This window comes from Pogona vitticeps, chromosome 4, assembly GCF_051106095.1.
Source record: "Pogona vitticeps strain Pit_001003342236 chromosome 4, PviZW2.1, whole genome shotgun sequence".
In the NCBI taxonomy this organism is placed as follows: domain Eukaryota; kingdom Metazoa; phylum Chordata; class Lepidosauria; order Squamata; family Agamidae; genus Pogona; species Pogona vitticeps.
The window spans coordinates 49130878-49144331 of NC_135786.1; the positions used below are offsets into that span (position 1 = coordinate 49130878).

At 38.8% G+C, this 13454-nt stretch overlaps 1 protein-coding gene across 9 annotated transcripts in view; it reads right to left on the reverse strand.

Moving 5' to 3' along the window:
• The window catches only part of CNTN2 (contactin 2), a 67354-nt gene that overhangs the window by 11805 nt on the left and 42095 nt on the right, over positions 1-13454 (reverse strand). For all 9 annotated transcript variants that reach the window (XM_020797246.3, XM_078391882.1, XM_078391881.1 and 6 more), the window contains exons 7-11: positions 11087-11186; positions 10165-10340; positions 8938-9074; positions 5778-5907; positions 4092-4242 (exon numbers count right to left, since the gene is read on the reverse strand). In XM_020797246.3, coding sequence (XP_020652905.3) covers positions 4092-4242; positions 5778-5907; positions 8938-9074; positions 10165-10340; positions 11087-11186 — 694 coding nt within the window. The remainder of the gene's footprint in view (positions 1-4091; positions 4243-5777; positions 5908-8937; positions 9075-10164; positions 10341-11086; positions 11187-13454) is intronic.

Below are 13454 nucleotides of genomic sequence, written 5' to 3' on the forward strand. Positions count from 1 at the left end.
GTCTTATGGTGCCTCAAAGACCAAAAGTGACAGATTTGCCCACTGTTCTTCTGTGTAGCTCATTTTCACCTGGCTTGGGAGGGGCCTTGACTGACACCAGCTAAAAGAATGATTTTGCCGCTGAAGAAACAATCAGGATGGAGTCTTGTTTAGCACAGAGGTGGGGAACCTTTGGCTCTGCAGGTATTGCTTTTCTACATTTCCTATTATCCTTTACCACCAAATCATAAGCTTGTCCACATTTGCTCACCTTTCCTTGCACCCCCAATACTGGTACTGTTTCAATTGTCTGCATGACACAAGACTTAAAGCTGGTTGGTCACCAGCCCTGCATGCCTTATTGCCAGGGAATCCTCAGCACCAAGATGTATGGCATCAGCATCAGGCTGGATGTGCCACTGACTAACGGTGATGGCTTGATTTGGGGTTGGGTGGGATTGGGGCTGTTGATCTGGCATCCTGGGTCAGCAGGAAGTGGCTTTCGTGCTTTTCCTTATTTATGCTTTTCCTTTTTCTATTATTCACTGGAGAATACAATGATGCTTAGAAACCTGAAAGGAGGGCAAGCCTGTCAAACCAAGGAGTTTAACATATTAAACATCTTTGTTGTCCTTCTGAAAACAGGCAAAGACCATTTTCTTCAAGCAAGCCTTTCCACAGTAGCTAGCTACCTGTGTGTGTTTATTTATTTTTACATGGATTGTTATGTATTAGTACTTTGATTGGATTTTTAGTATCACTTGTGTTTTCCATTGTTGTATTTTAAATTTCTCAAAGTGATTTTTTTTAAAAAAACATAATAATTGTATATTTATTGTTCTTAGCTCTAACATTGTCTTTTAATTATGTAAGATGCCTCTTTATTGTTCTTGGCTTTAAATATTATCTTTGAATTATGTGAACCACCATTGTATACTCAATTGTTTCCAACTTCAAATACTGTCTTTCCATCTTGCAAACTGCCTTGGGTCCTTTTCAAGAAGAAAGGCATGGTAAAAACAAACTTGTCCTCAGACAAGCACTCTTTGGTAGTTAAGCCTGTGGGAGGTTGCTCAGACATTCCCTTACTAAGGATTTGTTTTCAGTGTCAGATCAGATAAGTATGGCAATCATATTAAAGCCCATCTGAGTATCAAGGTATAGTACATTGTCTAAATGTTTTATCTCTCTTCAGAGAATGAAAGCAAGTCACTGTTCCACCCACAGTAAAGGCAGTTCTTCTCTAGATGGTCACATTTTATTCGTTCAGTTGAAAAACAATTCAGGAAACATCAGGCTGCCTTTTTATAAGTTTTAGTAATCTACATAGTATCTTATACGCAAAAAGTTTAAAACTTGCAACCACTGGAAGTTACAGGCCCAGATACTTACATCAAATAAAAAAAATCCAAATCCTTTAAATTGTACAGAGTTACAAGCAAAACTGCTTACAGTATATCATCCAAAATTCAATAAGGTGTAATTGTAAAAAGTTACAGGCAAAGATGCTTCAAGTACAAAAAAATCATAAAGTTGCAAAAGTAGCAACAAAAGTTGCACGCAAAATGCTTAAATCATGTTCCAAAAATTCAGGAGCATAACAGAGACAGTAAAAAAAAAAGTTTCCGTCAAAGAACACATCCAAAATTGTCACAGATCATAAAAATAAAAATACGTGAATGTAAAACATAGATTACTATATTATACACAGAGAACATTTACCTGGTCCAACCAGCATGATTCATGGAGGAAACCCCATGTTAAGTGGCCTTTCAATCTTGCCTGCTTCTGCTTCCTGCTTCCGCTAGTGCTGTTTCACATCTGTGCATTTTTATACTGTCTTAATCTGTTTTGCCTTTCCTTATCATGTTTATATCCCCACACACAATTGGCAGCTTGCTAAAATGATTATTTAGGAATGTCGTGATTTATTGATTTTGAGTGCTGTATATTATTTCATATTGACTTTACTTTCCTTACAATCTTCTAATAGAGCTGTGTGCTAATTGTGCGATGTGCTAAGTTAGGACTTTGGCATCTATGTGAATGGCTTGGTGACCTATTTGGTATGTTTGCAATCTGCTAGATAACTAGAATAGCTTGATACATCAATATATTCTGCCAGGTTTGCAATCTAAATGTATGTTTCAGCAACTTTCAGTTAGTACATAAATGCAGTGCATTCCATATTGCTATTTGGTGAGTGCCCTGCAGTGACATCTAATGGATATCCCATATGTTGCAGGTCACAAGCCACTGTTTTATGACTTTTCACTCATACAACCTCTCAATTATACAACACTATTCATAAAAAAACATGCAACCTTGACAGACTGGATGAAGGGACAACTGAAACAGTGCCCCAGTAGCCACTGTGCATTGCCCACAGTCCAGTTTAAAAAGCAGACACACCTCAGCAAAAAAACAAAAACAAAATCCAAACCAAAATGAGTCCTTACACAGCTGGAATTGGGTGGGGGAGATGCAGTATAAAACATCTGATCTAAGGAGTGGTGTTTCTGGGGACAACATTAAGGTTTGGATCAGATCCATTTTTGCCACCGTTTGGTGCATTTTAAAAAAAAAATGTGTTGCTAGGCATTGGTGTTAATGGGTAATTTCAATACACTTTTCTTATTATGATATATTTTGATTTGCCTATTTTAATATGCCTATTTAAATTCTGTTTTAACTTGTAATTGTTTAGCTTGAATTCTAATGAAATGCTGGAATATTATATAAACCTCTCCTATGAGCTGCCTTGAGCTTGGTTTATCATTGAAGGCAGAGTATAAAGAAGCTCTTATAGTGATGTTCATGTCTTTCATAAGACCATAAACAGATTTACAGAGGTCACAGCAAAGAGGAGAGACTTTCAACTGGTCTTTTAAAAAAGAAGGAAGGAATCTGTGATCTCCATCTTACCTTGCTATTGCCAGCAGAAGATCTTTAAGCCCTAAGTGGTTCAGGACCTCAAGATCTGGCGGAAGGCCTTCTCCCACCTAGATCTACCCACATCACTCGCTCTAGCCAGGAGGGGCAGCTGAGGGGCCTAACACCAAGGGAGGCTCAGAGAGAAAGAACAAGAAACTGGGCCTTTGTGGCAGTGGCCCCTTGTCTCTGGAACAATCTACCCCCAGAAATTTGCCTGGCTCCCTCGTTGGGTGTTTTTAAGAGCAAGCTCAAGACCTGACTCTTCAGGCAGGGCTTTCCTTCTGTCATTGTTTAATTTATTTTTGCCATCTTGAATTATATTATGTTGTTTTGTTATCTTATACTGTTACTATTTTTATGAACTTGTTTTTATAAACTTGTTAGCTGCCCAGAGTAGATTTCGGTCTAGATGGGTGGGATAAACAAGCAAGCAAGCAAGCAAGCAAGCAAGCAAGCAAGCAAGCAAGCAAGCAAGCAAGCAAGCAAGCAAGCAAGCAAATAAATAAATAAATAAATAAATAAATAAATAAATAAATAAATAAATAAATAAATAAATAAATAAATAAATAAGAACATTGGCTATTAAATCTGAATCATACTTTTTTTAAAAAAACAAAAAAACCTTATCTCCTAATTTTATACCATCTATGTCCAAAGAAGTGTTCTGTAGAATTCAAAAGCAAGTGCTGTTTGTAATCTTTTAGTGAGCCTATAAAGGTATTACCCAACTTTTTCTGTGAATCAGATTTCATACCTTGGGGATGCTGCTTTGTCTGCTGTCAGTCTATGGTGGTGATGACTAGGGTTGCTTCTCACCAGCTTAGGCTGATAAGGTAACCAGTAACATCAGGGTGCATAGTCATGCCCCTTGACATAATCTGGTCCATGTGGGTGAGGAAGATTTATGGGCTTGGATCTGGCTCAGCATTCCAAACCAGTTGTGTGCCCTACTCTAAATAAATTAATGAGATATTTGTAGAATGGAAAAAAGCATCATTCTGAATGTCTGATTTTATTTGGAACACTCTTCCAAATAGACATACATGGGGTCATGTGGAACATAAACTAAGAGATCCTGTGTTTCATAATAATTGAAGCTAACTAGGTAATTATACTAAGAAGGAAAACATGACCAGGTTTATTGATGCACACCAAGAGAAAAGCATGGGTTTTCACACCTGGAACTATTGCTCAGAAGTTCAGTCCCTTTGGTCCAGAGGATAGTAGCTTTTGGTGCTGCTCTTGGTTGGCAATGGATGATAATTTCTCCACCTCGAGCTGCTGGTATCAGAGGTCTCACAGGGTTTAGCCGAAAATCAGGTGCAAACGCTGAGGATACAAAAACAGTGTGGCTGCTTTCATGAATCTGAGATATGAAGAAAGGTGAAGGACAGTTCCCAGTGGATTCGAGGAGACCACAAAAGTAACAGTGATGCATTTAATTACTGCAGTCAAATGCAGCATTCCGTTCTCATTCGGTCACCTAAAATAATATAACCAGGAGATGTTCCCAGTACAAATCCAATAAACTAACCCGATTCAAATTCATTAATGTGCTAATTTGATAATGTTTTATACTCCAAAAAGAGAGAATGGATCAAAGTAAAAAGCTCAACCTTTGAAGTGCAAAGATTTCTAAAACAACATCTGACACTTTGAAGAATCAGTGATCAAAACCTGGGTATCATGAGTAATTCTGAAGAGCTATGCCTAAAGTTCTTAATTTTAAATAGAAAGGCTGCTGTTTCAGAGAGCAAATTCAAAACAAAAACTTCTAAATTGAGGGCAATCACTGGATTCAAAATGTGGCTCCACTATGTAAATTTTAAACGGCAGTTGTTTAGATATTTGCTCTCTGTATTTCATATTGCTGTTACAGCCTTTTTCAAACAAATGGTCCAGAAATACTGACTTTCAAAGGCAGACAGCAAAATGACTTCAAGTCCATCCATTCCACATACAGAAGCTGACCAGAATAAAAGTTTTTCCAGATGCAGCATTTGAGCTTCCCATTAAAGACCTCAAGAAGCCTTCCCAGTAAAACAAGACTCACTCATTTTTGTGAGAATTGGTGGGTTCAGTTGCAGAAGCTTCCAAGGTTCAGAATTATTTTCTCCTGTGCTAGGAAGTTAACAGTTAAGACACAAGTCCTGATAAATACAATGATCTCTTGTCACAAAGTGACAAAAAAAGGGGACAAAATCAGACAGAAATACTGCATATGGAAGAGCCCTGGGGGTTGGGTCTTCAACGAGGATTGTGAAGATTGACAATGAGGTAGTGATGGAAGGCAGTGTTTTTCTCAGTTACATCAAACTTAGAAGTTGCAAGACAAGCTTCATAGAAACTGAGATGATGCCTGACAGGAAGGTCTCAGGAGGAATGGCTACAAGAGCTACCTCAATAACAAAAGGAAAATTAGAATGAGTCACTCATACCATATTGCCCTTCAACCAAAGCAAATTTTTGACATTTCAGATTAAAATCCTCCGAGTGCTCTCTCTTCCTTTCTTTGTCTGTGGCTATTTCAGTATTAAATGTTATGGCAATAGAAGAACTCCACTTGGGTTACAGGACTGAATAAAATTTAAGGTTTAAAAGTAACTTTTAAACAACATAGCAAAAGTCCCAGATCATTTGTTGCCTTGCTTTTTTAAACAACCAATTAGCCAGGATTTTAGAGTGCTATCCAACATATAACTACTAATGAGTAAGTCATACCATTCATCATAATGTGTGTCACAATAATTCTTACTTTTCTGTGTTCAGAGATCAGAACTGAAACCTTAGATTTAAGAATGGAGAAATAACTCCTGTATTAATTATATTTGTATGAAAGTACTCCTTGGATAGTTAAAACTTACCTTGCACATATAATTCAGCATTTGCATAAATGTTGCCATGTTTGTTCTCTCCTACACACTGATACATCCCAGAATCATTCATTGTTAACTTTGAAATTCTCAAATTTCCACCATTTACTTCAATGCGATTCTGTGCAGACAAGCAAATTAAGTAGTTAAGTGACAATAAAGGTGTGAAAGTCAAGAGCCAGGTATTCTGAACTGTGTTTCATCATACTGTATCTCATATAGATGATGAGGGTATATTGTTCAACACACCTTGGACATGTTTGCTATGTTCTGAGACTCTTGTTGCTGCTTGTGTGTGTGTGTGTGTGTGTGTGTGTGTGTGTGTGTGTGTGTGTGTGTGTGTGTGTGTGTGTGTGTGTGTGTGTGTGTGTGAGAGAGAGACACACATGTGTCTGTAAACTTGGAAGACTTACATTTGTACTACTCAGCTTCTTAAAGTAGCATATCTAAGAGCAGATTGGACATAACAAAAAGAAGTGCGCTGAATGCAGAAATCATGGTTGCCCTTAAGCCAAGATAAATACAAGTTCAAAATACAGAGTGTTCTGTGTGCTATTTCATGTAATCATCATAGAATCATAGAGTCCTGGACACTTTGTGCCCGGCAGGAGAGGAAGCTGAACACCTTCCATATGCGTTGCCTACGACGGATTTTTGGTATCACCTGGCAGGACAGAGTTCCAAATAGAGTAGTCCTAGAACGAGCTGGAATTTTCAGCATGCATACATTACTGAAACAGCGACGTCTACGCTGGCTTGGGCACGTTGTGAGAATGGCTGATGGTCGGATTCCAAAGGATCTCCTATATGGAGAATTAGTGCAGGGAAATCGCCCCAGAGGGAGACCACAGCTGCGATACAAGGACATCTGCAAGCGGGATCTGAAGGCCTTAGGAATAGACCTCAACAGATGGGAAACTCTGACATCTGATCGTTCAGCCTGGAGGCAGGCAGTACATCACGGCCTCTCCCAATTTGAAGAGACCCTTGTCCAGCAGGCTGAGGCAAAGAGGAAGTCACAAAGGAAGCAAAACCAGGGAGCTGGACAGGGGACAGATTGGATTTGTCTCCAGTGTGGAAGGGATTGTCACTCTCGAATTGGCCTCCTCAGCCACACTAGACGCTGTTCCAAGTCCTCCATACAGAGCACGATACCATAGTCTTTCGAGACTGAAGGATGCCTACTACCATAGAAACACAGACTCGCCATAGGGTTGGAAGGGACCTTGGAGGCAGGAGACCTCATACCATCCTGGACAGATGGCTGTCCAATCTTTTCTTGAAAACCTCCAGCAGTGGGGCACCCACAACATTGGGAGGCAAGCTGTTCCACTGTTTAATGGTACTCACAGTCAGGAAATTCCTCCTTATTTCCAGGTTGGATCTCCATCTGATGAGTTTCCATCCATTGTTTCTTGTCCTACCCTCAGGTGCAATGTAGACTAAATTGATGCCCTCTTCCCTGTGGCAACCCTTCAGATATTGGAAGACTGCTATTATGTCTCCCTTCAGTCTTCTCTTTGTTAAGCTAAACATATGTAGTTCTTTAGTCGTTCTTCATAGGATTTAGCCTCCCCTTATCACCTTTGTTGCTCTTCTCTGCACTTCCAGGGCCTTGTCATCTTTTTTGTATTGTAGTAACCAGAACTAGACACAGCAATCCAAATACGGCCTCACCAGCATGGTATATAGTGGTACTATCTTGATGCTATCCCCCTGTTGATGCAGCCTAGGACTGTGTTGGCTTTCTTGGCCGCTGCAGCACACTGCTGACTCATCCTTAGGCAGTGGTCCAACAGGACACCTAAATCCCAATCTCAGGGACTACTGTCGAGCCAGGTACCACCTATCCTGTACCTGTGCATCTGGTTTCTCTTGCCTAAGTGCAGGACCTTACTTTTCCTGCCACTGGACTGCATCTTATTGGATAGGGCCCAATGTTCAAGTCTGTCAAGAGCCTTCTGAATGTTGAGTCTGTCTTCCAAAGTATTAGCAATTTCCCCCCAGCTTTGTGTCATCAGAAAATTTGATGAGTGCTCCTTCAATCCCCTCATCCAGGTCATTTATGAAGATGTTGAAGTGCACTGGGCCCAAGACAGAACCTTGAGGGTCCCCACTGCACACTTCCTTCCATGTAGATGTGGTTCCATTGAGGACCACAAGTTGAGTGTGGTTGATCAGCCAGCTGCAAATCCATCTGGTAGTTGTGTTGTCTATCCCACTTTGTTCTATCTTACACAGAAGTAGGTTGTGGTCTACCTTATTAAATGCCTTACTGAAGTCTAAGTATACTACATCCACTGTGTTTCCTTGGTCCACTAATTTAGTCGCTTTATCAAACAAGGCAATGAGATTTGTTTGGCATGACCAGTTCTTAACAAACCCATGCTGGCTTCTAGTAATCACCTTGTTATTTTCTAGGTGCTCACAAATCTGCTGCTTGATTATTTTTTCCAGGATTTTCCCAGATATAGTTGACAAGCTGATTGGTCTGTAGTTTCCTGGATCCACTTTTTTTTACCCTTTTTGAAGACTGGAACCACACCAGCTCTTTTCCAGTCCTCTGGCAGTTTGCCCGTGCTCCAGGACCTCAAAAATTTCATTCAGTAAACTCAGAAGCAAGTCTGAATTTAAGGCAGAATAAGATGAGATAGGAAGCTTTGGACTGAAGTTGGTTTAACATCTTCTCTTGTTCCAAAACCATTAGTTCCTCAGTTTGGGGGAAGAGACAACTTCAATGAACTGAAAATGTCCTGGCTTGCTGACCAAAAAGAAGAGCAAAGGAGCTTCATGAGGATCTACATGGCTTGTTCATTCGAGCTCTGCAGATCTAAAATTATTTTTGCTGCTGCTGTTACTGTTGTCTTAGTTCTTTAAATGAAATCAGCCTTATGCTAAGATTTAGACCCTATGTAATCATTTTCCGGCAATAATATGGTAGCCATAGGCATATGCACCTCAGTTATGTCTGATTAAAAGTAAAATACTTTGTTAACAAATGAGAAAAAGAAACAAGGGATAAGGAGAAATAAAAGCATATAGAAAGATTCAGTAATATGAATTAGATTACCTTAGTCCTTATCAGATCAAGAAAAAGATCAAACTGCAGTAGTAACCACTAACTATAAATTGTAAAATATATATGAGATACCTGGGAAGTTAATGGTTGTCCATTCCGTAGCCATCTTATTGTAGGCCTTGGCTTGCCACCTGCAGCACAACTCCAGTGGAGGTCTGATCCAATGTCAGCTTCTTTGTCTGTGATGACCTCCAGCCATTCTGGCTGAGCTAAAAAGGAACAAAAGAGCAGGGTCCATGAATTTAGCTCAGAAAGCAGAAACGATTCATGATGTAGTAGTAATAGTCACAAAGTGCACCACAAGTAGGGCTGAATGAAGATGTTGTTTCAGTTCATTTTTAATTTTTTAAAAATTAGCAAAACGTGCACATTTCTTCATATTTAGGATGGAAAGAGTGTAGTGTGCATGCATGTGCATAGACACAAATACATTGCATCTGGAGAAATCATACATTCATAAGCTCATCCTTTCTGACCCATTTCTTCCATGTCCATGGTTCTGAAGTAGGGTTACCACATTTGTTTCTCAGGAGCTTCTCAGCTTTAGCACCTATCTGGAAGGCAATATACTCTTCTTCATGCCTGCTACAGCTGTACCTACTGAACACGTCCATGGCAGATGAGTGGGAATTTTGTTTCAATTTGTTTTTGAAACAAAATCAGCAACATTTACAAATTTCTTTCTATTCAGGATGGAAAGAACTTACGATTTAAAGAATTGCATATGGGAGAAAACAAAACTTTTAGATTCATTTATGAGACATTACAAGTAGCAGGCTTTAAAAAAATAGTTTTTTAAAACATTAGCAGAAGTATGAAACTCTGTTCTAGCTCTTCCCTCTGAACAAAAATTCTATACTTTTTTGATATGTTCAGATTTGTCTCACCCTTAAACTTTGCTCATTATCTGCTTTCCAAGGATCCATTGATTATACAATATGATTTATGCGAGAAATCAGATAAACTCTTTTGTAAGTTCAAGAAGGATCTTATTTGAAGGGAGGCTTCAATTCCCATTCCATATAATTAAACCTGGAGCACTCTAAGCCAGCAATTCATAGCCATCATTCTCCAGATCTTGTTGAAATTCAGTTCTCAGAAACCCCAGCCAGCACAGCCAATGACCAGGGATTCGGACAACAACATCTGGGGACCCATGTTTGGAAAGCAGGGCTCTAAACTGTAGCAGTTGAACCTAAACAAAAATTAGCTGATGACCACTTCAATAGCATTCCAACATCAGCAGTACAACCGTACGGCAAATTGTGCTTAGGAAAGAAATTTGTTAAGGTGCTTTACCTTGGATGATAATGCGTCCCCGATAGGTGTCTTTTCCTTGGATATTTTCAGCTTCACACTCATAAGTGCCCTCATCTTCAAAGCCAACCTCTTTAAGCTGCAGGAGGGGCTCCGTTGTGATCCAGTTAGAAGACTGGCTACCATCCAACTTCCGCCATTTTATTCGAGGGACAGGGCTATATGACAAAAGAAACTGCTGTCAAAGGGTACTGCAAGGGACAGTACAATAGGAACAACAAATAACTATTCTTCTTCTTCCCTAATTGTGAAGATCGCCACATACACATCCCTTTTAAACTGGCCAAACTTTATCCTTTGTTTCATTAGTCAGTTACCATTTCTTTAAATCTGTCAACAAAGAGCTTCATTGTCAAATTAAGAGAACTGCTATAAGTCAATCCTTGCTAAGAAATCACAACTGAAACCAAGATTCTAGTATGTACTTGCAATCATTCATTATTTTGTGTGTTCTCTACATGTACTCAGAGGCATTCTTACTGTATTACATCACCCATTCTGGATCTAACTTTAAAAACAGAGCCTACAGTAAAACAAGCCATAGCTGACATTTATTGCTCAGTAGCCAAAAGTTGTGCAAGTATAAAGAAAATAGTAATAACGTTATTAAAAACCCAACTTATGAAAGAGGCAATCAGAATAGTTCACTGACTCACATCAAGCACTCTATAACAGAAAGCAAATGGGGTGGCATTAAATGTTATATGTTTGAGACAATGAGAATTAAATTCACAAACTCTCTGTAGGGCAGAGCTTCTCAGTCATTTAAAATGGTAGCCCATCTTTCTGCATTCTTGACCCTTGGAAGCAGACTTTGTCTTACTAAGTTCATGACTACACTTGTCTGCAACTTTTCAGATGCCAACAAGAAGAATCTAAATGCAACTGACACAACTGTACTCACTTCCCAAAGGCAAAACACTCCAAAGCCACCAGCTGCCCAGCCAGAGCATAAGTGTCAGAGGGAAACTTGGCTTTGATTGTTGGGGCATATGGCCTAGAATCTGTGAAAAGGAGGAGAGAAGAATGAATAGGATCAGGCAGGGTGAGAGTATCAGCACATTGTAAAGTGTAGGCACTCAAGCTCTTCATATTCTAAAAATACACATTTCTGAAATATAAAAAGGGTAACAGAAGTATTTATCTGCAAGAGTTATAGTAAAGTCAAAACATCTTAATTTGGGGAGAAATGCTGTGAGGTGGATGTGGATATATATACTTGCTATATTAACTATAAGAAAGACTCTAACAAAGTCCAACAGACAGTATGACAGAACTGTTGGTAACAAAATATCCATATAGTTAGAAAACTATACTGGCAACAAAATCCTGCAGTGAAGGTTGAAGATCAGGGCATAGAAATATGCAGGGTATGAAAAGACTGTATATGCTCACCACTGCCTTTCAATTTGTACTATGATAAGACCTTTAGAAAAGCACTTGCTATGTCAAATAACAGTACCATTGGCAACAGGAAGGTTATTTACAATGTCCAGTATACAGATGATACGCTATTATTAGCTGACAATTTAGAAGTTCTGCAAAGAGAGTTACTTTATAAATTCAATAAGAAAGCGGCAAATATATAAATAAAGAATACTAAGGAAAGCAAATAAATTCAATAAGAAAGCGGCAAATATATAAATAAAGAATACTAAGGAAAGCAAGTTCATGGTAATCAGTAAAAAGGCAGCTCAAGAAATGTTGTTAAAGATTGAAAAATGAGAGTGTGGAGCATGGTGGCAAATATACATGACCTTGTAATTTTGTTGAAGAAACAATACGATCATAGTCGTAAAATGCAAATCAGAGTAGAGATGGCTGAGGTAGTTTCCTTATGATGAAAATGAATGCAATAAGCATCAAAACTTTAAAATTGGCTTTGATAATGTGAGCTATATGGTGTTGTGTGTTCTTGCTTCTACTGTACAGAATGGAATGGTGCACTTTAATGCAGTCAACTATAAAAAAGACTGCAGTAATGTGGATTTATCACAAAAGTTAAAAAATTCTTGGATCAGGAGGGAGATGAACAAAGAATTACTAAGAAAAATGAATAAGGACCAAGAAGCTGTTAAACACATAATACAGTATACAGAAAGTTAGACCACTACAGTAACATAGTGTTCATTCAAAGTAAAATTAATGGGAAAGAAGTACAGAAAGGAGAAGAACATGTTGATTGAAGAACTCTGGAGTCTCTTTGGAATGCAAAACAGCATCACTATTTCACAGTGTTTCACCCAAAGGCAAAAAAAAAAAAAAAAGAAGCTGTGATAATGTCTAACCTCTGATAAAAAAAAACAAGCAGGGGTGGGAGGAAAGCAAACAATTTTGCTGCTGTATAATCTTATCCAGCCCTTGGACAAATTACTTATTTTGGTCTGAACTCCCAGAATCTCTTAATCTGTATGGTCTGTTACCTCAAAAAGTAACTGGTCTAGTCATGTCCTACACTACTCCGGTAGAGATTGAAGTACTACTGAATAACTGTGAATGAGGAAACCCTGGTTCACCTCTTCCAAGAGTCAGCCTGGGTCAGCCCAACACATTTTGCTTTCCAGCCTCAGCTGTTTCACTCCGCCTAGTATTAGAACTGATTCTGGAACTAGCTAGGATCAAAGGAATCTGCTTCACATTGAATCAGACCATCTGTTTCTGCAGCTCCTTACTGCATTGTCTATATACACTGAGTGGGAATGGATCTCCAGAATTGAAGCAGGGATCTTCTTCAGTCATGCCTGGTGACCCCAGGAACTGTAATGGGACCTTTTGTACTCAAAACATTTGCTCTACCATTGAGCTGTGGTCCCCTTTAAATTCATATTCACAGAGTATGTATGTATGTATGTATGTATGTATGTATGTATGTATGTATGTATGTATGTATGTATGTATGTATGTATGTATGTATGTATGTATGTATGTATGTATGTATGTATGTATGCATGCATGCATGCATGCATGCATGCATGCATGCATGTATGTATGTATGTATGTATGTAACCAACCAACCAACCAACCAACCAACACCCCCTCCCATTGGTACAAGCACTACTCTGGGTGCTTTACAAGATTAAAACGTAAAACCTTTCAAATCCCACAATAACAAAAATACCTTTTCTTTTAAGTATATTTATTTATTTAGAATACTTATGTCCTGCCCTGTATTGCAGCATTTCAGTGTGGAGTATAACAAGTGTCCGTCTTTGTGTTTACAATACTAGTCACCTGTGTCAACAGTTTAACAGCACGCTTTTTAACAGGAACAA